Raw genomic sequence first — 25,720 nt, forward strand, 5'->3', positions numbered from 1 at the left:
AAATCTTCACTAATATACTTCAGTAACCATGATGGGAACTTCTTCTCCTTTGCCATTTCTGTACAGACATGAAGTGGTTAATATGAATATTAAGGTCAACCGAAATGGGAAATAATTCTCAAGAGGACAGCCTGAAAGATATGTGTGAAAGGGAAATGAGATAGGACTGTTGTTTTCTCTGGTAATATCATTGAGGATCTGGCTATGTGTTTAGGCATCCCATTGGTTGAGTTACCTCTTTTTCTTCTAACTCCAGGATAGCCAGTAGGTTTGAATTCATGTGTCAATGCCAGTTGATTAGTGGTAAGCCATCTAGAGTGTTGTGTTGAGAAGAATTCTGAACCTGTGGAAAAGAGGACTGTGATAGATTAGTGATGTTTGTAATGAGTACAGGAGGCGAAGGTAACAACATGAATACCAAATATTTGACATCCCAGGAAGCAGCAGCTTCTCAGAGTCACTTTCAAGCCACATATGTATGGGGGTTATGCCCCAAAGGAGGGGTCTTTTTATAGCTAAGGTCTCCATGATGGGGAATTCCGTGGGAATTTTCTGGAGGTTCCAACTCTAACCTTAGCACAAACCAATATTGAGAGCTTCATTTTCCTAAGGAATAGACCTTATTTTTCACTTTGAGAATTTTTATCTTGCTTAGGGGCAGGGTGGGGGGAATTTATAAAACTTTCACCTGTAGTAGTAAAGTTTTAGAGTTGCTTTTCTTTCTAAATGAACATTATGGGTGTGGCTCTTTCTATCTGTCTATTGTTAATCACCTATCTACATAGGTTCATCTATTATTATCTTTATTTATATATTTAAAAATATACAGTTAGAGTTCTAAAGAATTTTGTTTTTAATTATTCTTTTTTTCACTCTGTAGATCTTTGAGTGGAGTTATTTTCTGGTACGGACTGTGAAAAGAATGCGGTGAAAATTCTGGACAATCGTGGAAATATTAGCTCAAACCCCAACTTAGTATAGCATTTCTTCTCTTCAGTAACACCTCATAATACAAGAAAAATGTATGGAAGTGCAAGAACAATCACCAATCTGGAAGGTAGCCCTTCCAGATCCCCTCGTTTGCCAAGGTCTCCTCGTTTGGGCCACCGAAGAACAAGTAGCGGGGGAGGTGGAGGAACAGGCAAGACTCTGTCTATGGAGAATATCCAGTCCCTCAATGCAGCCTATGCTACGTCTGGACCCATGTATCTAAGTGATCATGAAGGAGTGGCTTCAACAACTTACCCAAAGGGCACTATGACTCTGGGAAGGGCTACGAATCGAGCTGTATATGGAGGCCGTGTCACAGCCATGGGGAGTAGTCCCAATATTGCTTCTGCTGGACTTTCCCACACAGATGTCCTTTCATACACAGATCAACATGGTGGGCTGACTGGCTCATCCCATCATCACCACCACCAGGTCCCCTCCATGTTGAGGCAGGTAAGAGACAGCACAATGTTAGATCTTCAGGCCCAGCTGAAAGAACTGCAGAGAGAGAATGACCTCCTCCGGAAAGAGCTCGACATCAAGGACAGCAAGTTGGGATCTTCCATGAACAGTATTAAGACTTTCTGGAGTCCTGAGCTTAAGAAGGAGAGAGTCTTGAGGAAAGAAGAGGCAGCGCGGATGTCTGTCCTCAAGGAGCAGATGAGGGTTTCCCATGAAGAAAATCAGGTAGGTCATGACTCATCTCAGTATTTTTCAGCCTTGGCTTCTCACTGAGTAGTTGATGCTTTGCAGATGGTACCACGACCTGTGCAGAAGAAAGTTTGGCATCATCAAGAAGGTTATGGCTTAGTATGTGTTTGACTTGGACACTATGAGAGAGCATAGGAAATATACCATTACAGCTTGTGATTTCCTTATTTTCCAATAACCTTTTCACATGGTTGCAGATGGGGAGAGGGGTGGGGTGGGGAGGATCACTCCTCATTGCCTAACTTTTGTACTTGGCTAATTTTGTTTTCTTTTTCAGCAGTTGCAACAGCTGTTCAGATGTACCTCCTTCTGAATAGAAGAAGAAAATGTTAATTTCTGTAAGAACAAACACTTTAACGGCAACATTTAGAGGGCCACATTTGACTGGTGAATTGATTTTTATTTTTAAGCACCAGCACCATTATTTCCTTCTAGAATGAGTGAAGTTTGTTCTCTAAGCAAACTGAACAATATGAAATGGAATTGGATCAAATGGGTTTGCTTTGTTAGAGATACACAATAAATTTTAACTTGGTGTTTTTGCCTTCATCCATTCAGCATTAATTAATTATCAACTATGTGCAAGTCACCTTCATACTCTTCTTTGATCCATCCTTCATGCCACAGGAAGAACAGGTTCCTGGTGTCTATCTGCAGTTATGCTATTTTCCTGCTTTGAAGCCCTCAGTGATTACTCATTGCCTCCAGAATAAAGTCTACCTTCTTGACTGAGCCCATAGCACTTCTACCAGAAGGCCTGGGCCAACATTTCCAGGCTTTTCTTGTGCCACCTCCCTCTACATCTGTGCTTTCTGCATCACTGCCTGGTAATTCCTGCACACACCCAAGGTTTTGCACTGCCATGCCCTTGCTCTTGCTGCTCCCTTCCACTGGTGGCCTTCTCAGCACCTGCTTTTCCTGCCACCTCTCTTTCAATCCCAGCCAGTCTTCATTCCCAAATCCTACCTATTCTGTCAGGCTTGGTTTTTTATGCTGCTATTTTCTTTTTTTTTTTTTTTTTAATGCCCACTCTATTTCCTAAAATGCTGCTATTTTTATAAGAGCTTTGGAATCAGACATACCTGGGTTTAAACTCCAGCTTCATATCTCTCTCTCTATCTCTCTCTCCTTTTTTTTTTTTTCAGAGACAGGGTCTTGCTCTGTTGCTCAGGCTGGAGTGTAGTGATATTGATCATAGCTCACTGCAGCCTTGACCTCCTGGCTCAGATGATCCTCCACGCCTCAGCTTTCTGAGTAGCTGGGACTACAGGCACATAGCACCACAGCCTGCCAATTAAAATTATTATTTTTTCTGTAGAGACAAGGTCTTGCTATTTTGCCAAGGCTGGTCTTGAACTCCAGGCTTCAAGGAGTAATTCCAAAGTTCTGGGATTGCACACCTGGCCCCAGCTTCATCTGCAGTTGGTGCTTATAGAAGTGCTAAGAGCTGGGGCGTAGGGAATGTGATACCACATGGCTCAAAAATTCCCAGATATTGTTTAACTTTCTGAAGGAAATTGACATAACTCTAAGTTGACTGAACAAGTGATTTTCCAGTTACTGGCTTTGATGTTGGTCTAATGAAGTGCTCTGCCTTTCTTGGAGTCATCTGCTGACCCTCCTAACTGTTTCCCTGGCAACTTCTCCTTTGGAGTTTAAGCGCCTGTAGAAGCATTTGTGATCTATATGAAAATCTGCCTTTTGTCCTTCTTCTATGTGTAGAAAACAATCACCTTATCCTTTTGATTATCTAACAGAGCCAAAGCTAGTTTTTGGTTCATAGTTGGAACCAAAAGCTTTGTTCTTCACTCTAAAATGATGCTCTTCAGTATCATTTCTGCTTCTTTCTGATTTTGCTGGTTCATAAAGTCTTTATGAACCTGTTTCTACAATGCACATTTTCCCCCAGTTTTATACTGGTTTTCTCTTCATTTTAATTTTTTGGAAAATGGTTAAAGCAGTTTAGGAATGGTGCAAACAGGGACAAAAAGTTTGAAAGCTCTGCTCTAAACTGTTAGCTCCAAAGTGACTTATCTCATGCTTCTTTCATTAAATTTATCTTTGAGCACAGACCCCAATTATACATGTATATTTATTTATAAATTACAGGATGCGGTATGCTGCCAATGTATTATGTGTCTTCTATGACATCCACAAAGAGTTAAATGTAGATGAGATAGAGCAAAATAATACACTGAGATACATTTTAGTGACATATAAAACCTTTTTCACTTTTATTAAAAACATTTTGCGCCACTTGTCCATTTCATGAGGGTTAGTTCAGTTTAGAATAGGTGATATCCATAATTCCACTTAACTGTCTCATGTTGCCATAAGCTAGGAGTGTGTGAATGCTTGAGGGCACTTCCATTATCCCTTTCTTGTTCTGGTCTGTACTGTGATCACAGGATACCTTGGTATTGTAGGTGAAATGTGACTGCATGACATATGACTCAGTGAAAGCTCCAGTATTAATCTGTATATTTAATACAAGTAAAATGCAATTTTCTCTTTTAGATTAAAAAATGTAAAATGAGGAAGAAGTATGGAGACTTTGAAAAGTCAGTTTACTTGCAATATTATGTCTTACAAAGTAAAAAATATAAAGATTGACAAAAAACAAGTTATTAAAAAAAGACTGTCTTCTCTTTTTGGAAGTATATTAGGATCCCTTTTAGAAGTATAGGAGTACCTGTTGGTCAGGATAGGGTAAGTTTTGCTGCAGTAACTAACAAACTTCAAATCTCAGTGAATTTACAAATTAGAGATTTATTTTTTATTTGCCTAAAGTATCAAGCAGGTCAGGTGACTCTGTGGGACAGGTCTTTTCCGTGCAGTGACTCAGGATCCAGGATTTCTGCATCTTGATGCATGGTTTCAAAGGTTGCTACAGCAGGGGAAGAGAGTGACTGGAGATGGCACATTGGTTCTTTAATTCCTTGAACTGAAAGTGACATAATTGAAGGGAGTAGGAGGTGGAGTCCTCTCTTCTGTCCAGGAAAGGGAGGAGAGACACCTATATGGTGGATAACTACCAGTGGGGTTTTTATGTTTGTCCAAAAGTGGAGCTAGGTGAAATAAAGTTTGGGGAGCAATCTTCTGCTACTGCTGTTTTTTCTATTATGCTGCTAGTGCTACCAGTAGACATTTGTTGAGGTCCTACTGTGTGCTAGGCATAGTGCTTAGTGCTTTGTGTACGTTATCTTATTTAGTGATTCCATCAGTCATCTGAAGTAGGTGCTAGAACTTTTCTTATTTTACAGATGAAGCATAAATGTAGAGAGAATAAGCAACTTGTCTGAGTTCACACAGTTGGTAAGCAGCATAGCTAGGGTTTAAGGCATTGGTCTATTTCATGCCAAAGTCTAAGATCTTAGCTTTATGATCACTACCTCCTTAAAAGATCACTGAGCTGTGATTTAGTGTTATAGGAAGATCCTACTTCATACATGCTAGAGGAAAAAATGACTCGTTTTGATAAGATGATTAAGAATGTGATTTATTATTATCATTATTGTTTTTATTTTGAGACAGGGTTTCACTCTGTCACCTAGGCTGGAGTGCAGTGGTGCAATCCTGGCTCACTGCAGCCTTGACCTCCCGGGCTCAATCACTCCTCCCACCTCAGCCTCCCTAGTAGCTGGGACTACAGGTGTATGTCACCATGTCTGGCTAATTTTTGTACTTTTCTGTAGAGATGGAGTCTTCCTATATTGCCCAGGCTGGTCTTGAACTCCTGGGCTCAAGTGATCCTCCCACCTCAGCCTCCCAAAGTGCAGTGTTATCTTGGTACTGTCACTTGTGCTTTTGCCTCATGATGTGTTTTCTTAAAATGGAGAAGAGTGGGGCAAGGGATTATGGACATCTAACTCTTTGGAATGGCATGATTACAGGTGTGAGCCACTGCACCTGGCCAGAATTTGTATTCTTAACTAGGAATGTATTTCTTTTTCCTAGAGATGGTTTTTGTGCTGTTTAGGGTTTTCACCATTTACCATAACTTAATTTCCTTTTAGAGGAAAAATCATGGAAACTTTTTCTGTATGGAAGAAAGAAATACAAAAGAGATAAGGGACATTTGATTATGGTTTCTTATCCTCAATAACCAGAGATTGCATCTACCAAGGTAATTCTTTCAGGGGTATTTAGATATTTAGAATTTCACTAACCTAAGTTCTAATGATCTAAAACAATTTGAACTGTTCTATGTGAAGAGAAATTGGAAGCAGGTCCATTATAGGGTAGAGGTAAGGAGATTGAAGTGCTCTTGTATAGGAAGTTCATAGTTTTATAAATATAATGCTAACTAGCACAGCTCTTTCCTTCTTATGTGCAGTATAATCACGGGTTCCTGCACATCAGTTTTTTTGCAGTAGATTTTGAAGTCCTCATGGTTCTGTCTAAGGGCGCTGAACCCAATTGCAGATCTAAGGGAGGATGCTGAACTCCCTCTCTGTGTTACAGGGAGTGCAGGACTGTTTGGAACCTTGGGGCTAATGAGTAGGTGGCCGTGACCAAATTTCTTATTTGCAAAGTGTTGATACTCAGATTCTTGGATGGATATGCCATCCCTTCCTCCATTCCCACTTCTCCTCCACCTGGTTCCCTCCAAGGCCTTAGCCACGCATCTCTACATGAATATAAATACATTTGCTTTACTGCTAAGAGTTGCAGCACTGAAATTTAGAATCATGTGCTTGTTTGTATAAACCAGAGTGCACGGATGCAGTGTTATCTTGGTGCTGTCACTTATGCTTTTGCTTCATGATGTGTTTTCTTCAATTGGAGGAGAGTGGGGCAAGGGATTATGGACAGCTAATTCTTTGGAATGGCATGAACCCATAGCCCATGCTCTCAACGTCACACCTGTAGAACAATTGTGGGAGAGGTGAGGAGAAAGTATTGAGAATGGATGTTCTGCTGCCACGTGAGGTAGCCCCTTATTATTTTTGGTGGCCTGTGGTGTTAGGATAGGTGTTATGGGGGGCAGGGCTGATGAGAGGGTGGATACAACTGTAGGGAAGTAAAGTGAACTTACTTTCTCTAAAAGAATATAGGTTTGTCTTTTCTTTATATCTTTATTCTATTGTGTGATGGAGATCAAAGAAAGGAAACATAGGAGTGAATACTTTTTTTTAAGGTTCATAAAGACTTCTATCTTGTAGTTTGGTACATAAGAGTTATTGACCTTTCATATTCCTAGGTATTTTGTGCAATTGTTAACGTTGTATTTCTAATGGATTTCTTCCAAATTAAGTATACATAAAGCAATTTTTAGACATTTTCCTAGGTTGTGCATGGCTAGCCAAGGCTCTGCATGAATATAAATAGCATCACACACTAGGAGATTGTACTAGATCTAATATTTACCCATCTTGCGTGTGCAGAAGTGGGACAAGGTCATTGGGAAACGTAACCCAAGAAGTGTAAGTAAACCTGTCTGGGGAATGTTACAGCTTTTAAGCAATGGTTATATGATCATTTCTATTTTTGGCTTAACACAATAGGAAAGAATCTACTCTAAATCAATATTAATATGAGTTTTTGATGAGTTTTTGATCCAGTTTCAACATAGGATTTATTGATTCTTATTTTGAACATGAAACTTGAAAAGATCGAGACGGATCACATTTCTGTGTTTCCTTTATCAGTACTGCTTTTCTTTTATTTGTATAACTGCAGGGCCTTTTGTTTTCTTTTCTTTCTTTCTTTTTTTTGAGACTGAGTCTCGCTCTGCCACCCAGGCTGGAGTGCAGTGGTGCAATCTTGGTTTATTGCAACCTCCACCTCTTGGGTTCAGGGAATTCTCCTGCCTCGGCCTCCCGAGTAGCTGGGACTACAGGTGTGTGCCAGCACGCATGGCTGATTTTTGTATTTTTAGTAAAGATGGGGTTTCACCATGTTGGTCAGGCTGGTCATGAACTCCTGACCTCAGGTGATCTGCCTGCCACGGCCTCCAAAAGTACTGGGATTACAGGCATAAGCCACTGCACCCAGCCTGCAGGGCCATTTCAACAGGGGTCGTTCAACTATGTTCTATTAAAATACTAACTTCACTGTGAGTATCCAGATCTGATGAGTTGTGCCAATTGGAAGTGAGTGATAGAATTTCATCAGGTTTGTGGGTGGAACTCAGATGTACTCACTCCTCAGACTTGCCTTACCTCAGACTTACCTTCTTCCAGGCTCCTTTCTTTCTACCACTATAAGTCTAAGAAACCATGGATCCTTCAAAGCCAGTATTTCCAAAGTGTGTGCAGGGAGATAACACTTTTCAAAAGGGATTTTCTGGTCAGTCCAGCGTAACACCCAACATATTGGATATGCTTATCCTGGAAATTCATAATGCATATGTTTTGTAGGGGTTGAATTATATATCCTCCACAAAAAGATATGTTGGAGTCAGAGTGATGTGAACAGCAGACATTTACCGTCTCGGAGTTCTGGAGGGAAGAAATCCAAGATCAAGGTGTCGGCAGGTTGCTTCCTTCTGAGGGCTGTGAGGGAAGGGTCTGTTCCAGGCCTCTCTCCTTGGCTAGTGCTTGATCACCTTCTCTCTGTGTGTCCTCACGTCATCTGCCGTCTGTGAGTGACTGTCTGCATCCAAATTTCTCCATTTCATAAGGACACCAATCATATAGGATTCGAGTCTACCCTAATGACTTCATTTATGATCTCTGTAAAGACCCTATCTCCAAAGAAGGTTACATTCTGAGGTACTGGTATTTTTTCGGGGGGAGGGATACACAGTTCGACCCATAACATATGCAGACTAATGTAACATATTACCATATGAAATGCTCTCTTTCAGTTAAAAATGTTTACTAGGCTGGGTGCAGTGGCTCACGCCTGTAATCCCAATACTTTGGGAGGCCAAGGCAGGAGGATTGCTTGAGTCCAGGAGTTTGAGACCAGCTGGGGCTATGGCAAGACCCTGCCTCTACAAAACAAACAAACAAAAAAACCCCCGAAAAACAAGACATATATTAAAGTTGCTTAATTCACCAATTTTCTAATCTTATTCCACTGTGAAACTTTTTTTTTTTTTTTTTTTTCCTGAGACAGAATCTCACTGTGTGACCCAGGCTGGAGTGCAGTGGCATGATCACAGCTCACTGCTACCTTTACCTCCCTGGGGTTAAGTGATCCTCTTTCCTCAGCCCCTGAGTAGCTGGGACCACAGGTCCACACCACCACATCCAGCTAATTTTTTTTTTTTTTTTTTTAGAGATGAGGTTTTGCCAAGTTTCCCAAGCTGGTCTTGAACTCCTGGGCTCAAGCAATCCACCTGCCTCAGCCTCCCAAAGTGCTAGTATTACAGGGGTGAGCCACTGTGCTCTGCCAAAACTTAAACTAAGCACCTACGTATTAGGCAGCTACTGCTGCAATAATGCTGTGTAACAAACCATCTCAAAACCTATGGCTTAAAAAGACAAGCATTTATCTGTCTCCCTCACATATCTGCAGGTTGGCTATAACTTAGTTGGACTAAACTGGAAGTTGGGTTTAGGTATTTTCCACGTCTCCACATTCTTCTCGGAACAGCAGCTATTCAGGGCTTCATCTTCTCATGGTGGATCACAAATGCCAAATGTACAACTAAACCCCACAAACATGTTTAAAGCCTTGGCTTTCATCATTTTCACCAACATTCCGTTGGCTAAAGCGTGTGATGTAACCAAGCCCAAAGTCAGTCGTGTGGAGGAAATTTACTCCCTGCCAAGGCAGATGGGGAGTGGAGTGAATATACATGCATATATTTAACAACAGTCCCATCTGTTACAAATTATAAATATTCCTAGAAATAAGGGTATAAGGCCACACTTTGGGAAAGGCTGCTCTGCTTCAGGAGCATCTCTGGAAGTGAGACCTTAAAGGAGACCTGTGAAGGTGGATGAGCACTTTCTATGTGGTTCCTTCCATGTCTGGCCCTTCCAAAGTATCCTGATGGTGCTAGAGACTCAGATGTAGTCACTCCTCACACCTGTCTTTTCCCTTACCTTCTCTCAGGCTCCCTTCTTTCCACTAGTATAAGTCTGAGAAATCCTGACTTAGCTTCAGGCTCCTCCTCCTCTTCCTCAAGTATCTGGCCAATGAAACCCAAGTGGAAATCTGGGGGATTCTAGGAAATCTTTTTCCTTCCTGATAAAGGAACAAATATCACCAGCAATTCTCCCCAACTTCTTTCTGTCTTGAGGGTTGATGTGATGGATGGAGCTGTGTCAGCCACATTATAAGCATGAAAGAAAAGCCAAAGAAAGAAAGGAATAGACAAGTCCAGAGACATGTGAGCTGCCATCTCTGAGCGACTGCACCAACAGCAGCAGTGACCTGCCTCTAGATGTCTAGTCATGTGAGAAATGAAACCCAGAGTTGTTTAAGTCACTGTTGTTTGGGCATTCTATTACTTGCAGCTCACCAATTGATAAAACATCAGAAACCATTAATTGATAACTGTTATTCATAGTAATTGCCAGTTCTGATAACCTCCCCCCACCCCAACAAGCCATGGCATGTTTCAGGGAGGTTCAATGAAATCTTAAAGGACCTTACACATTCAAATGAAGAAACCTCCTTACTAATTAATTTGGGCAAGACTCCAAAGTAGTGACACAAATGCTGCTCAAAGCCTGCATAAGCCAAAAACAAAAACATGTAGGGGGGTGGAATTGATTAGTTCTTGTAACAAAATTATAGAAAGGATCAGGTGTGGAGTTTGGGGTTACTGGATCCAGGGCCTTAAACTGTAGCAGGACTTTGTCTCTCACCATCGCTTCATCTCTGGTTCTCAATGTCTGCCTCTGTCTATGTGTGAGCCTCATTTTTTCCTTTGTGTGGTGGGCAGTCTTGGCTGCCAGTACCCTAGGGTCACAATTGAATGGTCAAGAGAGCCTTGTGTCTTCCCTTCCCACTTAGAAAGTTCATGGAGGGACTCTGATCCTGCCTTGTTCATATCCTCCCTCCAGGACTTGGTGAGTGTGTATGTGTGTGTGTGTGGTTGGGGGATGGTGGGGGCGGGTATGTGAGAAGAGGTTACTGTGATTGGTGACCCTATTAGAACCGCAGGTGTTAAGAGAGGAGGAGTTCTCTAAAGGAACTGGGATGAAGAGGGACCAGATGCTCCAAGACAAAAACAGACGTCAACTGCCTTGACTTGAGCTGTCCTTAGTCACCTCCGCTCTCCAAATGTTTTAAGGGCTTATCAGTCATAGTGGAGTCTGAGAACTTAAGAAGTCAATCATATGTTGCATCTGTGTGTAAGGTGTTTCATTTTAATTCCGAGTTGAAGTGTGAGTGCTTGTGTGTGTTTTCCCCAATGTTACACAGGCACACGGATTTAGAACTGGATAATATAGTTTAGCACCACAACATACTTTGGAATGCTAAATCTCAGAAGCACAAAAAGAAATGACTCCATCTTCTCATCTTGAAACAGTCTTCCTTAGCTCTTCAGAGAACTGTATCTTTTCTCTACTTTTCCAGAGAGCTGGAAAAATTTTGTTCTAGACTTAGATGATGACCTACTTAGATGGAAACTACAATTTTAAATGCCTTTCATAGATGAGTGAAAACTTCTTTTGGTTTTGAAGATAGATGAGATGGCACAGAGCCAACAGCTGGTTTCTTTGTTTGCTAGAAGGTAGGAGAATGATTTGAAGTGAACTATACATCTTTGTCACAGATGTCAGCTGGTTTTGGCCTCAGTAATCTCTTGCAGTCGGCCCTAGAATCAGCCATGTGTACCACATTAGTGGCCTTACAGATTTTTATTCCCAGGTTTTCTTCTTTTTTTTTTTTTTTTTTTTTGAGACTGAGTCTGGCTCTGTCCCCCAGGCTGGAGTGCGGTGGCCAGATCTCAGCTCACTGCAAGCTCCGCCTCCCGGGTTCACGCCATTCTCCTGCCTCAGCCTCCCGAGTAGCTGGGACCACAGGCACCCGCCACTTCGCCCGGCTAGTTTTTTGTATTTTTTAGTAGAGACGGGGTTTCACCTTGTTAGCCAGGATGGTCTCGATCTCCTGACCTCGTGATCCGCCCGTCTCGGCCTCCCAAAGTGCTGGGATTACAGGCTTGAGCCACCGCGCCCGGCCAGGTTTTCTTCTGAAAGACTTGGCTAATGGTAGGAAAATAAACATTCTTGTGTGTTGGACCTTGGGAGACCTAAATGATTTCCATCTTCCATTTTTCTCTCTGGATTACTTTATTTGGGTGATGGGATTACAGCAGCACATAAGCTACCAAAAAAAAAACCAAAAAAACAAAAAAAACAAAAAACCGTTTCAGGGCGTTTCAATGAATAGGTTATTTTAGTCTCACCTGTGCCAAGGGCACTTGTTGAAACCAAGCTCCAAGAGGGAAAGACAGGAGGAGTGGTCACCCCTAAAACATTCACCTCCAAAATATTCACTGTTGTTGGCTATCGACAGCATCCTTAGAGAATTTTAAGAGGCAAGTCTATATTAACAGCAGAAAAGTAACAGAGCGATTTTATGGGCCAAAGCAGATGGGGTGGGTTCTGAATGTGGCCTCTTCTGGCCAGAACACAATTTCAGTTTCTATAATTAGTTGCAGGTGGAGCTCTTGTGTTGTTGTTTCAGAGTCCACTGACATCTGTGTGCAAATTCCCACCACCCCCAGTTGGCATTTGGACTCAATAAGTGGTTTGGCTTCACAGGAATATAGAAAATTGTAAATCTATTTCACAGACACACACAGATAAAGCTGCTGTAAAGGTCAGGTTCTGAAAGCTTTGGAAAGCATTTCAAAAGTTTGGGAAGTAGGTTTTTAGGTAGAGCGAGGGCATGCAGCCAAGAGCTGGGGCAGTCTGACAACTGAATTCTGGCGCGTGCAATTTCTTCTGTTTCTCTGTGAAGCCAGCGCTTGATTGTGTCTTGTAAGTGACGTGCAGCCATTTTGTAGATCTGGTGAGAAGTAAAGATCGAGGCAGCTACTTTTCATCTTACAAGCCCATGGCTGGGCGTGAGCTGTCTGGTTTGGCTCCATACATTGATCAGGTTAACTTGGTAGTTCTCAACTGTGGGCGTTTTTTTCTCCAGGGGACATTTGGCAGTGTCTGAAGACATTTTTGACTGTTACAACTTGGAGGATGGTAGCTACTGGCATTTAGTGAGTAGAGGCCAGTGATGCTGCTAAACATGCTACAATGCACAGGACAGCCCCTGATGTTGTCTGGCTCAGAATGCCGGTGGATATAAAGTTGAGAAACTAAGTTAACTAGACGATTACTATAACTTCATTTTGCATATCATGCTTTGCCTTCACTCAATGGTTTACCTTCACTTTGTGAACTGATGATCAAAATGCATGTATTTTTGTAAAAATGATGGTATAAAAACTAAAATATGATTCATCATTGTGTGGGAAAGAATGAATTGTCAATGATGTCTTTTTAAAATGTATTCTTCCAATTATGGATTAGTAATCATGAATCTTCAAATATCTTGAATTCTTTTAGAAGTAGACATTTGGTAAATAGGTGTCAATCTTGTAAGGAAAACTCATAAAGGAAATAAACCTATTTTATAAAACTATAATTTCTTTACACTTTCACTGACTTTATGGTGGCTTTTGTCCATGTCTGACAAAAGGGGAGGGGAAGTAAGCATTTTTGAGCACCTTCTATGTGCCAAGAATTTGCTAGTTTCTTTCCATGTGTGAGCTCAACAGCCCTGCAAGACACATGGCATCTCTATTTTATGGAAGAGAAACAGGTCACAGAGAGATTGAGTGACTTGCCTGAGGCCTCACCGATAGAGCTGGGATTTGATCTCAGGTATGCTTAGCTTTAAAATTGTGCTCTTTCTACTGTCATGAAGGGAAAAACAACAAACTTGCTTGAAAACCAAGGAATCTGGTACTGAAATGGAAACGCTAAGATAGAGTAGAAGAAGCAGCGTGTTGCCTGACAGCATCTTAAGCATACTGTCAAAGAGGTATACAGAAAGGACAGAGAGCAAGAACAAAGAAGGAAGCAAGAAACAGGTGAGGAGGGAGGGCCAGCAGGAGGTAGCAAACACATTCTTGTCAAGTAAATGAGCAGAAGAGAATGCCAAAGGAGCACTCCTGTCTTGGAAAGCCATCCAGAAGGATGGGAGGAAGCAACTCCAGGACTGGCTGGAAAATTAAAACCACAGGTGGCAGAGGAATGAGGGAGATTTTCTCTCAGGATGCTCATTAAAGGCCTGGCAGATCCTTTCAGGTGGTTGTGACTTTGACAAATTCCCTGAATCTACAAGAGCAGAGCTTCAGGGACAGGGCAGCTCTTTACTTTGGGTTACTGGACTTCAGTGAGGATGGTCTCATTAATAGAACTCCTCCTGTCCTTACCTCCACCTTCAGGAATTTCAGAGTACCTCGCTGGCCTCCTAGCCCAGGGGGCCTTCAATAGGCACCTCTCAGCTTCCTCCTCAGTTGGTTTCTGACCTCACTGAGGTGATACACTATGCAGGCTTTGTCTTTTGTTCCACATCTTGTGTCTCAAAATCAGATCTTCCTCTCTTGGGTCCCATCCTTTCTGATTTCTGCCTCTGCCAGCAACTTTCCCCTGTGAAATCTCTTTTTTGTTCTTTTTGAGAATCCAGACCATTTATTTACTAATTTATTCACTCTCCCTCATTTAAGGGAGAATATGGTTGCAAGTAGCATAAACCCATTCAAGTTTAAGGAAAAAATAAGTAGGGAGGAGGGATTTGCTGGGAGCATATAAGGATACCTACTAGACATTAAGGGTATGTAGGGCAGCCAGGTGTCACATGGAGTGGGAATCTGGGGTCAGTTGGAAGATGATGAGGAATATGAACAAAGCCAGTCTCCATCTCTGTCTCTGCTCTGTCTCTCCTATATATACATACACATCTCTGTCACTCTTATTTTCTCTCTTAATATCTATTTTTATATATCTCTTGTGAAAAGGTGGCACTCAGGGAAAGCATGTGTATTTTCTTCATTCAAGTGCTCACCAGGGACAGCCTAGAGTTATGCTGTTGCGACTTCAAATTCAGTGAACCAATAATACAATTGACCTAGCTTGGGTCTAGTCTCTTCTAGGTCCAGTCAGCTGTGGCCAAGGGAGTGAGTCACACATCCACGCCCCCTCAGCAGAGTTATGGAAAAGGTCTCTCTGAGAAAGGGGCATGATGAGTAGATTCTGTAGCAAGGGAGTGTGTGGGTAAGGTGGTGAGGAGGAAAGGACAGCCATTGCTGGGAAATATGCTTGTGCAACATGTAGTTAGAAGCTTGCCTTAGTTCTAGTATTAGGAGGACTAAGACCAATCCAGAAAGACTTTTATAGTCTGAATAGTTAGCTTCTGTTAACCTCTGTCTATAACTAGTTAACCTCTGTCTATAACTAGCCATTTCAATAGCAACTTCAGTAGCCTCCTGGAATCTCTAACCTCCACACTCACTTCTTCACTCCTTACCTTTATTGTGCCCCCTAGAGAAATTCTGGAAGTTATATTGAACAATACCAGGATCAATTCATGTTATTTTACCATAGTAGACCCACCTGGCGCTTTTATATACTATCAGAGTGCATCTTTGATGGAATTAAAACAAATTCTCCCCTTTCTATAAATTCCTGTAGTTTCATTGGAGACTTTGGTCTCCAAAGTGGATGGGAAAATGGTACTAATTAGGGTCTGTACACTTTTAGAAGTGAGTAATAATTTGGTGGTTTCCATTTTAAAGTATAATTGGGCCAGGCATGGTGGCTTATGCCTGTAATCCTAGCACTTTGTGAGACAGAAGCGGGAGGATCACTGGAGCCCAGAAATTTGAGACCAGCCTGGGCAACATGGCAAGATCCTGTCTCTATTAAAAAATTAGCCAGGTGTGGTGGTGTGTGCCTGTGGTCCCAGCTACTTGTGAGGCTGAGGTGGGAGGATCACTTGAACCTAGGAGATCATGCCTGCAGTGAGCTGTGTTCATGCTACTGCACTCCAGCCTGAGTGACAGAGTAATACTCTGTCTCCCAAAAAAAAAAAAAAAAAAAAGTATAACCATTTAAGTTCTAAAAACGATTGGCTCGTGAGTACATATTATCTGAGAAGGAATGGAAAGAAATTAAAATTCACTGATTCATCCCTTGGAAAAGCTTTCTAAAATATCCATGTGAAATAATATAAAAGTTTCCAAGGAATCCTAAGACCAATAGAAGTCGGTAAATCTATGAGATGAAGAGTTGGACAGTGCACATGATGGCCAGATTTAGAACTTGCTTAAATTTAGAAATGTACTAAATAATAAATAAAACTGCCTTCTCAAAAAGTTTTAACTTCTCTTTGGGATTTTTACCTTTGGGAAGCCATGTACTCTTTGAGAGCTGATGAAAACGTCATAATTTTCCCTAGAAAGGTGTGCATAACCTGAATTGTGCACAACATTTCACTTCCTCATCCCTACTGCTAACTTGAAGGGCATCTCAGGATATTTAGATCAAGATCCTCTGTCTAGATATTACCACTTCATAAAATGTTGCACATGTATTGGGAGTAAGTAGTTCCCAGTGATTAGTGAAACAAATGAGCTTTTGGTAATATGAGACATGTCTTCAGTTCACTGCTATTCAGTTTGTGCTGAGAAATAGGGGGCATGTGCCAGGATTTTGGTGATAAAGGGTATGTACTTGGTAAGGTAGAAACTTGCTGATGGACTGTACTGCATTCACTAAATGTATTCAGATACATTATACTGGAGGTGGTGGATTTTAGTCTACCTTCAGGAATAAGTTACCTTGAAAAAGTTTGCATAGCATTAGGTGTCATAGTAAAGCACATCTTTAAATATTTTCATTAAGGACTTTTTGTTCATTATGCTTGTCTGTGGGTATGAAAATTCCAAGTTTACCTCTGACAATTCTATTTCACTTATTTGTAATTGCAACTCAAATTTTATACTGCAAATGCAATTATGCTGTAGGCATTTGTGATAGAGCAAGGAATGAATGATTTTGGTGAATTATCAAGTGAGGGTTAATTGGGTACCTACCATGCTCCCAGTTATATGCCAAGGGGTGAAGAAGCCACTAAAGAAGTATAAAGTGCCCTTTCTGTCCCCTTACCATCTTGTGAAAATCATTAGAGGCCCATTTCCGTTTTCTATGTACACTGTGAATAAGGAATGCAGTAGTGATATACCTTGTTGGTTATGGGTAGTTGACTCCACCTTGGAGCTTGATGTGAGCATGAAGTTTGGTCTAGGGAAGAAAGCTTCTTGCCTAGTTTATTTACCTTTCTGGAAGAGCCATTGATGTGACCTCTCTCTGTCTTCTGTAGAAGCCTAGCCAGAGTCGAGGAGAGTGGGCACAGTATCCTCCTAACATCCAGCCAGTGTACGGCTTCTGGAAGTGTTTGGGGTGGGGGAGTTGGGGAAGACCTGAGCCCCTGCCTTTCTCAGGCAAGCATGTAAAGTCTGTGAATCACTTCACTTTCCCATTTAGTGTACCCACCTAACTACAATATGTTTCCCTGATCAGTAAGAATAATAAACAATCAGTATGGTTTGTAAAGTACTTCCCTAAATGAAATAATGCCGAAGACCTCATATATGGTATCTCATTTAATCCACATAATGACCCTATGAAATAGGTACTGTTATTATTATATGTATTTTTTTTATGTGAGCAAAGCAAGGCTCAGAGGAGAGGTCACTTGTCAAAAAGTTACAGTTAGCAAGTGGCAAAGCTAGGGTTGAACCCAGGCAGACTAACTCCAGAGTCAGTCTCCAGTGTCAGGGTTGACTGTAGTATGGAGCGTCTAGCTCTGGGTACACAGGGGATCTTAGGACAGGCAAGGACTCTGAATTAAACAACTTTGAAGCCCATGTAAAAGAAAGTCATCCCCTTTCCAAGTTCTTTTTTTTTTTTTTTTCAGAGACAGGATCTCGCTCCATCACCGAGGCTGGGGTGCAGTGGCAATCATAGCTTACTGCATCCTTGATCTTTGGGGCTCAAGCAATCCTCCTTCCTCAGCCTCCTGAGTAGCCAAGACTATAGGCGTGTACCAACATGCTCACCTAATTTTTTTAATTAAATTTTTATTTATTTTTGTAGAGACATGGTCTAGCTATGTTGGCCAGGCTGGTCTTGAACTCCTGGCCTCAAATGATCCTCCCACCTTGGCCTCCCAAAGGACTGGGATTACAGGCATGAACCACTGCACCTGGCCCCTTTCCAAATCTTATTCAGTACCTCTGGTGAACCTAAATGAGATAGTCTCAACTTGGTGCCAATCTTGAACCCTACTTAACACTTATCAGATGTTTCCTACCCTCATTGTAGGACGTGTAGTGACATTACTACATGATGCTTACATTGTAATCCTAGTAGCGCTAGTTTTTACCTTTGCATCTGATATGCTGCCTATTCAAAGAGTTTCTGTGAGCAGAACTGGCAACATGGTGTTAGTGGAGCCTACCTCTGGGTTCCTGCTTTGTTTTCTTTGATGGTGGTTGAGAGCACCAGCTTTGGAGATGGATTACTAAGGTTCCTTTCTAGCTCTGAGACTTTGGTTAACTTTATCTCTCTCACTTTCCTTACCTGTAAAATAGATGTGGTAATAGTTTAAGTTATCCTATTGTTCTTTCCCCTTTATAGAGTCAGTGGAATTAGAATACCTCACTCTTGAAACCAAGTTCAGATGAGCTGCTTAGGAATGGCTAGGAGAGTTTTCTTGACCTAGGTATTGACTCCCATAGTTGGATCCAAGCCAGTTTGTGTTAATTTTCATATGGCTGCCCTGGACAATTCTGGGCCACAGCCAGACCTTTCTTGTGCAAAAAAAAAAAAAAAAAAAAAAAAAAAAAGGAAAGACTCATTTTACATTTTTCTGGTAGGCTACATTGAAATATGTCCCACAGCATGAGATGGAAAATATAAATTCAGTGTCATTATAGGGAGTAATAGAATAAAAGATGAGGGTGATTTCCTAGTAAACACTATTATCTGAATCCTCAGAAAAGGCAGATGCTTATGTTGCTCAAAGAAAGATCACATGGTTTCCAGATCTAGCTAACTATACATATTAATCCAACCAGCTAGAAACATGAGGACTCAGAGGAGATGTTTGATTGATTGGTTTTTATAAACTTTGGCCTGTTTTGCTCATCTCAGTCTACAGAATCCATCTGCTGCATAATATCTGGCCAGCTAAGACTCTTATAACGACACTTTAATAGTTTGTACCAAAGAAATTATCCCCCTAGTCAAGTTCTCTAACTCAGATCTCTGCATTGGCCTTTAGATATGTCTACTGGCAAGCTCACTGGTGCCACCCCATGTGGCACATCAAACAAGATGATGACTGAATGACTGAAATGGATTAAGTCAATAAACATGGAACCATGTGCTGAGCTAGGTGCTGAGGGTAGAGTGATAGAAAAAACTTCCTGCCTGTATGGAGCTTTCATTCTTGTGGGGGTACTAAAAGGAGTCTTGAGCCACTGGGGGAGACCAAGGGGTAAAACAGCTTCAGTGTGGAGAGAGATCAGGAGTTGTTTTATTTGTTTTTGTTTTTGTTTTTTCATAAATCATATTTTGTTGTTGGCAAAGCCTTATTCATTCAAGTGGTGATGTTGAGTAGGGAGGTGGGTTTGGTGGAATTTGCATTCTTGTGGCCTCTGCCAGAACATCATCATGGCATGGTTAGGGTGGATTTGGGGCTGCAGTGGCTTGGAAGTGTTAATGTTGCTTTTTATACTCTTCTTACAAGGAAGTTAGCTTTGAAGGGTGGTAACTGAACAAGATGCATAGTTTGGGGAATCTCTCCCTGCCTTCTATGTGTGACATAGTTGATCATAGTTTTAACTTGTAGGGAATGGGCCAGTATGAAGAGGGGCTCTTGGTGGAACCAAGCCTGGAAGAGTAGGGAGACAGATCAGCTTTGGGCAGGAGGTGAGGTTTCTGTTCCTCAAACTTCAGGAGGAGGTGGTCAGAGAAAGTCCAGATAAAGAGACATTAGTAGGTGTGGAGTAGATGTATATTTTAACCTAAAAAGACTGCTTGGTATATAAAAAAGAGAAAGCCCCTACTAGGAATTAAGTTAACTTGGCTTTGATGCCAAATTAGATGTGATGTTGGCCAAATCACCTCCTTTGCCTGGACCTCAGTTTCGCCTGCTGCATCATCATACTGAATACAATTGTTTCCAAGGCTCAACTTGGTTAAAACCTGTCATGACTCTAAGTCACTCAAAAATTTTCAGGAAAATTAAGAGTGCTTTGGTGACAAAAGAAAGTCAATGCTGTTATGACTCATGAGTGCGATTTGATGAGGGCATGGGGCTAGGGTGAGGCAGGTGTAGTTGAAGCAGGCAAAAGTATTTGTGTTGGCTGTCCTATTTGATGTGCTGGTGGTTCTATTCAAGCGCTGCTGATGGGGTGATTTGCTTGCAATGGGATGACACAGCAAGCCCATTACCATGCTTGGTGGAGACGGGAGCTACCAGCATTTCCCCAGGAGGAAATTTTACAAGTAAAGGCTAATTTTACTTTTGCTGTTGATGGCATTTCTCAGCTATGCTAATTACCATCCCGATAGAAATGCTGCAAAAATATACCCTATCCTCCCAAGAGTGCAGAGGGGAAAAGAGGTTGTTCTTAAATAATCCAAGAAAAGGTTTTACCTGTGGATTCCAAAGCTACAGTGCTTCCTTACTCATGGCTTTCTTGAGTGGCAGATGCCTTGGCTTAAATACAATTTCTATATTTCCCTTACTTTCAGCATTTGGACTATGTGATCTATTCCCTATTCAGAGTCAATTACAAATAAAATTATTTTAGGAAGAATACGATAGTTATAGAGTTAATGTTTTGTCTCAGTTTTTAAAAAATATTTTGTAAAGTTGGAAATTATATTTTGCTTTCTCCCTTCATTCCTTAATAAATATTAGGGTGTGTACCCATCTGTCTACCTATCCATTCATCCACTCATTAAAATAACATTCCTGAATATAGCAGTTGTTCTGTATATAGTTGTTGAATGAAATGTACAAATATATACAGAGCCAAGGCCTCTTGAGCTCATGAGGCCAGGATGCCTAGGTCCAGTTCTGGCTCTGCTACAAGTTGGCTGTGTGACCCGGGGAATTAGTTGTTAAGATTGAAAATTGGAAGACTTCATGTAAAAACCTGCATTTCTTCATTTCCCTTAATGCCAGGAAGATCTGGTAGCCCTGAGCCCAGTGAGCTGGAGCTAAGCATTGCTGCTTACCTTATGTAGGACGTTGTCTCTCCGTGTTCCTCTGGTCCACTCCTTGGTTGATAGATGTACATTTTTAGTTCAAAGGTGAAATGAAGAACATTTTAAAATTCAAGATGTTGATAAAATATGGATGTCGTTTGGTCTTGGGAGTCCCTGAGTGAGAGAAACTCTGGCTGTACTTGCCTGGTGGGTGGGGAGTGAGGCAGAGAGGAGAGAGAGAGAGAGATCTTTTTCTTTCTTTCTTTTTTTTTTTTTTTTAGACAGAGTCTTGCTCTGTTGCCCAGGGTGGAGTATAGTGGCGCGATCTTGGCTCACTGCAACCTCCACCTCCAGGGTTCAAGCGATTCTCCTGCCTCAGCCTCCCAAGTACCTGCAAGGGTACAGAGTGGCGTGCCATTTTGGCTAATTTTTTTTGTATTTTAGTATAGACTAAAATTCCTGTATTATGGGATGGTCCTCAATCTCCTGAACCTCGCAGTCTCCCGCTCCAGCCTTCCAAAGTGCTGGGATTACAGGTGTGAGCCACTGTGCCCAACCAGAAGGAACATCTTAATAATTCTCTTGACTTCAAGGAATTTGAGAGCTACCCCCACAGAACTGGAAAATATGAAAGGACCTCATTTTGGATATCTGGGGAAGGAGAAAATAGTAAGTTGTAGCAGGCATTGGTTAATTCTCAAAAGTCAAAGAGAGTTGACATGATTATGGATAATGATGAAAGTCTGGTGCCTGGCCTAGAGTGGAACAATAGGAAAGGCAGAAAAGTTCTCAGTAGATTAAGGTGCCACCACCACTTTATGCTAAGAAGGCAGATGCAGAGGCCCTTCCAGGGAACATGCTTTGCAGGGGAGGAGCTGCCTTTGTTTGCTTTTCTGATGACTTGGATTTCTACAGCTGCTCATGGTTCTTGAACTTCCTTGAAGAAGTACAGGCAGAATTGTGATGAAATCAGCATCCCAACCCTGCCTTTCCTAAGGACACTGTTAATTCCAGTAGTATTTAGCTTCATTCCAGCAACTACCTTGGATTTTATATTGGGGTAGAAGAGATCAGACAAGGGCTGTGGTTTGTATGGGTGCACGTGTGTGCATAGGCCCAGTGCTATAATTAAAGCAGAGTAACCACAACAACAGATTGATGGTTATTTGGTTTGGGGGAGAAATTTCCCAAGGTGTTTCATGTTCTTGTTTTTCTTCAAACCTGCAATATCATTCAGAAGGGTGTTAGGAAATTCAGTAAATCAGAGGGCATTGTGCAATGAGCATTATTCTTTGAAAAAATATAGCTTATGATACACATTTTCCATCAGAAGGTAATATGAATTTGTTAGGAGTTTGGGTGGGGTTTTGGTGTCTGAATGCCATTGTTCTTTTTCCTCTCCCCAGTGGCTGACCAAGGGGACTATGCACTTAGGGACTAGTAGTCAAATGGAAGATGGAGTGTGAGTTTATTAATTCTGAGGATGGGCTCAGTGTCCTTCCATGCAGGAATTTTTTGATTAGGCGAGGAAGCTTACTACTCCCTCCATTCCCAGGACCCAAGATGGCCATACCTGCTGCACACTGACCCCATGCAGCCACCGTGCTCAGGGGGAGATCAGGTTAGCAAGAGAGGAAGCTGCAGTGTGCTTACCACATGGATGCCCAGAAGTGAAAGAATAAAGGTGGCTTGGCAAGGCCCTGTCCTGAGAGGCTGGAATACTGGGTGGATGGCAGTGCTGCCTGGGGAAGTAGTGTTTCCAGGAGTGGTCACCAAGCCAGAGCATGAAGGTGGGAGGCTCGGGGCTGGCTTGCCCTGTTCAGGTCCACAACTTGGAGTGAGGGGCACAACTGTGGGCCTTTTGCACTACAGTGACCCTGTCCACCAGCACAGCATGTCCCAGTCAGTGTCCTGGTCTCTGGCCAGTCATATTAGGCACTCCTTTTTCCATCAGGACCAATAAGGACTGGCTGAGAGGTGTAAGTTGAGGGTGATAGATATTACCTCTTGATGTCCAACCCCCACATAAGAAATTGGTTAATAGCATTTGTCACAAATGTCCACCTATAAAGATAAATCCTGTTAATATGTCTATCTGTTTTTTTCTAGGCACTGCCATATTCCTGACTTTATAGTTTACCCTTTATCAATAATTAAGTAGATATTAGAATAAAATAATAGTAATAGCTAACATTTATTGAGAGCTTACTGCATACCAGGCACATGCATTGACTTACTTACTCCTTATAATGACACTGTCATGTGGGTGTCATTTTTGTTCCTGTTTTACAGATGAGAAATTTGGGGTATACAGCTCACAAATGGTGCCAACCATGGAAGCCAACCCAGGTGGTTGGACTCAAAAGTGCCCATCTGTGAACACTGCATAATTATGTCTCTCAAGGTGGTAGATATGAGATACTGAAGAAGGAGCCATTCCAGATGTCCAAAGACCCAGTGTGTGGCCTGGAGCCTGGCTTGGCTCTGCCACAAACCCGTTGTGTGCTTGACAGCGTGTCAATGAAGTCCTCACTCTGAGCCTCAGTTTCCTGATCTGTAGAGTGGGGATGTGGATTTCTGCTTAAGGATTTGGGTCCATGACTCATTATATTAGTTTCGTAGCATTGCCATAACAAACTACCACGAACTTGGTGGCTTGAAGCAATAGAAATTTCTTCTCTCACAGTTTGTGGAGGCCAGAAGTCTGAAATCAAGGAGTTGGCATGGTTGGTTCCTTCTGAAGGCTCTGAGGGATAATACATTCTATACCTCTTTTCATTGGGTGGCTGCCAGCAGCCCTTGGCTTGTTGATGCATCACTGCAGTCTCTGCTTCTGTCTTCACACCACCTTCTCCTTTGTGTGTATCAGTGTGTCAAATCTCCCTCTACCTTTCTTCTATAAGGACACTCGTCATTGGACTTAGAGCTTGTCCTAAATCCAGGTTGATCTCATCTTGAGATCTTTAACTTCAATTATATCTGCAATGACTCTTTTTAAAAAATAAGGTCACATTCAAAGGTTCAGGGAGTTAGGCCTTGGACATATGCTTTTTGGGGCCAGTATTCAATCAACCACACTCACCCTCCAGCTTTTTTTCTGTTGCAATATGACAACCATGGATCTTGGAGAAGAAAGGATTAAAGCTAGTTAATGGCTGAAGCCTCCTGGGCAGTTTGGTGCAGTGGTTAAGAATATAGAATCTGGAGTTCAGAGCTCTGGTTTCAAGTCCTGGCTCTGCTACTCACCAACCCGGTGACTTTGGAAAAGTCACCAAATCCTTCTGGGCCTCAGTTTTCTACCCTATAAAATGGTGCTAATAAGAGTACTATCACAGGGTGATTAAATGAATCACTATATATAGAGTGCTTAAAACAATGCTATGTAAGTGTTAGCTGCTATTATTGTTGTTGTTACTTCCATTTAGAAGTGAAGTTTATGCATATGACTTTAACAGAGGAATGAATTTTGTGAGGGACGCATTTAAACTATAGCAAGGAACAGCCCACAAGTATGCTATTTTCTACTGTATTTTAAATTAGGGTATCTAAATGTGTCTGAAATGTGAGGATTATACTTTCCGGCGTGCTGAAACAATTTTTGGCCCAGTCTTTTTAGACATCCAAGAGAAGCTGAAAGCAGAATGGGGCTGTGCTCACGTTGGATGAGGCAGGCAAGCAGATGGAAGGTGGCAGAGGGAGCATTTTGATGTGCTCATGGAGGAGGCGTTAATATTTCAACATCTTTCTTGTTATTTACAGATAATTTTTATGAGAGATTTTCAGAGATGCTCAGTTTTTTTTTCTCTTTCCTCTGAGTGGCACAAAATTGCCACAAATCAATCTGTTAATAAGAAGCTAAAAACTCAACAGTCTCCTGTTTGGGAATTGATTGTAGTTTGAGTTTTGTAACTAAACTGAGGTTAAGCTTTCTGGATTCTCTTTTTTTTTCCTGAGATAATTCATCACCTTGCAAAATTCACTCAATAGTCTCGACTCAACAGGAATGATTATTGATCTAAGTCTTGTGTTACTAATAAATCAGTTAGTTGATTCATATTCATATCATATTCCTACTGTATCCTGGGCAAGGAGGGACAAGTGAAAAGGAAAGGACGTAAATGCTTTGAAGTTGGGAACACAGTAGAAGACAGACCTTCAAATAATTTATCACGACATAGTATGGTATCTGCTGTAATCAAGATGCTTGGAGTAGTTAAGAGCAAGTCCTCTAGAGGCAGACATACCTGCATTTAAAACTTGCCTCTACTGCAGTGAGCCAAGATGGCAACACTACACTCCAGCCTGGGTGACAGAGGGAGACTGTATCTCAAAACCAAACAAACACCAAAACCAAAGCAGACAAACAAACAACAAACTAGCTCTAAAAACAATCCCCCCCAAAACTCCAAACTCTTAACATAGCTAACCAGCTATTTGGTCTTTTCGAGTTTCCGTTTCCACATCTGTAAACTGGGGTTATTTTACTGTTTGTCCCATAGTGAGGTTTAAATGACATAATACACGCAGAGTGCTTAGCACGTCATTTGGCACATAGTAAGTGCTCAGTAAATCTTAGTTATTATTACAGGAATAACGTGCTGTGGGAAGAGTTCTCTATACAGTAATTTTGTTAATTTATTCGTATGGCTTGATATTTATGTATCACATTGTGTGGTACATTTAATGAGTACATGCTTTATTGCTTGTGTTTAAATCTTTCACCAAAGTTCATTTACTAAATTTATATTTTATATCACAGGGACATAAATTAAGATCAGTTTGCTCTCTATATATATCCCAAAATTTGACATTTTGGATACAGC

At 41.5% G+C, this 25,720-nt stretch overlaps 1 protein-coding gene across 13 annotated transcripts in view; it reads left to right on the forward strand.

The window, feature by feature from the left end:
- ERC2 (ELKS/RAB6-interacting/CAST family member 2) overlaps positions 1 to 25,720 on the forward strand; it is a 1,259,367-nt gene that overhangs the window by 32,651 nt on the left and 1,200,996 nt on the right. For all 13 annotated transcript variants that reach the window (XR_001899786.3, XR_001899782.3, XR_001899781.3 and 10 more), the window contains exon 2: positions 881 to 1,677. Coding sequence is in view for 10 of the 13 variants with exons in the window: in XM_031662799.1 (XP_031518659.1) it covers positions 1,021 to 1,677 (657 nt within the window). In the remaining 3 variants the exon portion in view is untranslated. The remainder of the gene's footprint in view (positions 1 to 880; positions 1,678 to 25,720) is intronic.

Source organism: Papio anubis, chromosome 2 (assembly GCF_008728515.1).
Source record: "Papio anubis isolate 15944 chromosome 2, Panubis1.0, whole genome shotgun sequence".
Taxonomy (NCBI): domain Eukaryota; kingdom Metazoa; phylum Chordata; class Mammalia; order Primates; family Cercopithecidae; genus Papio; species Papio anubis.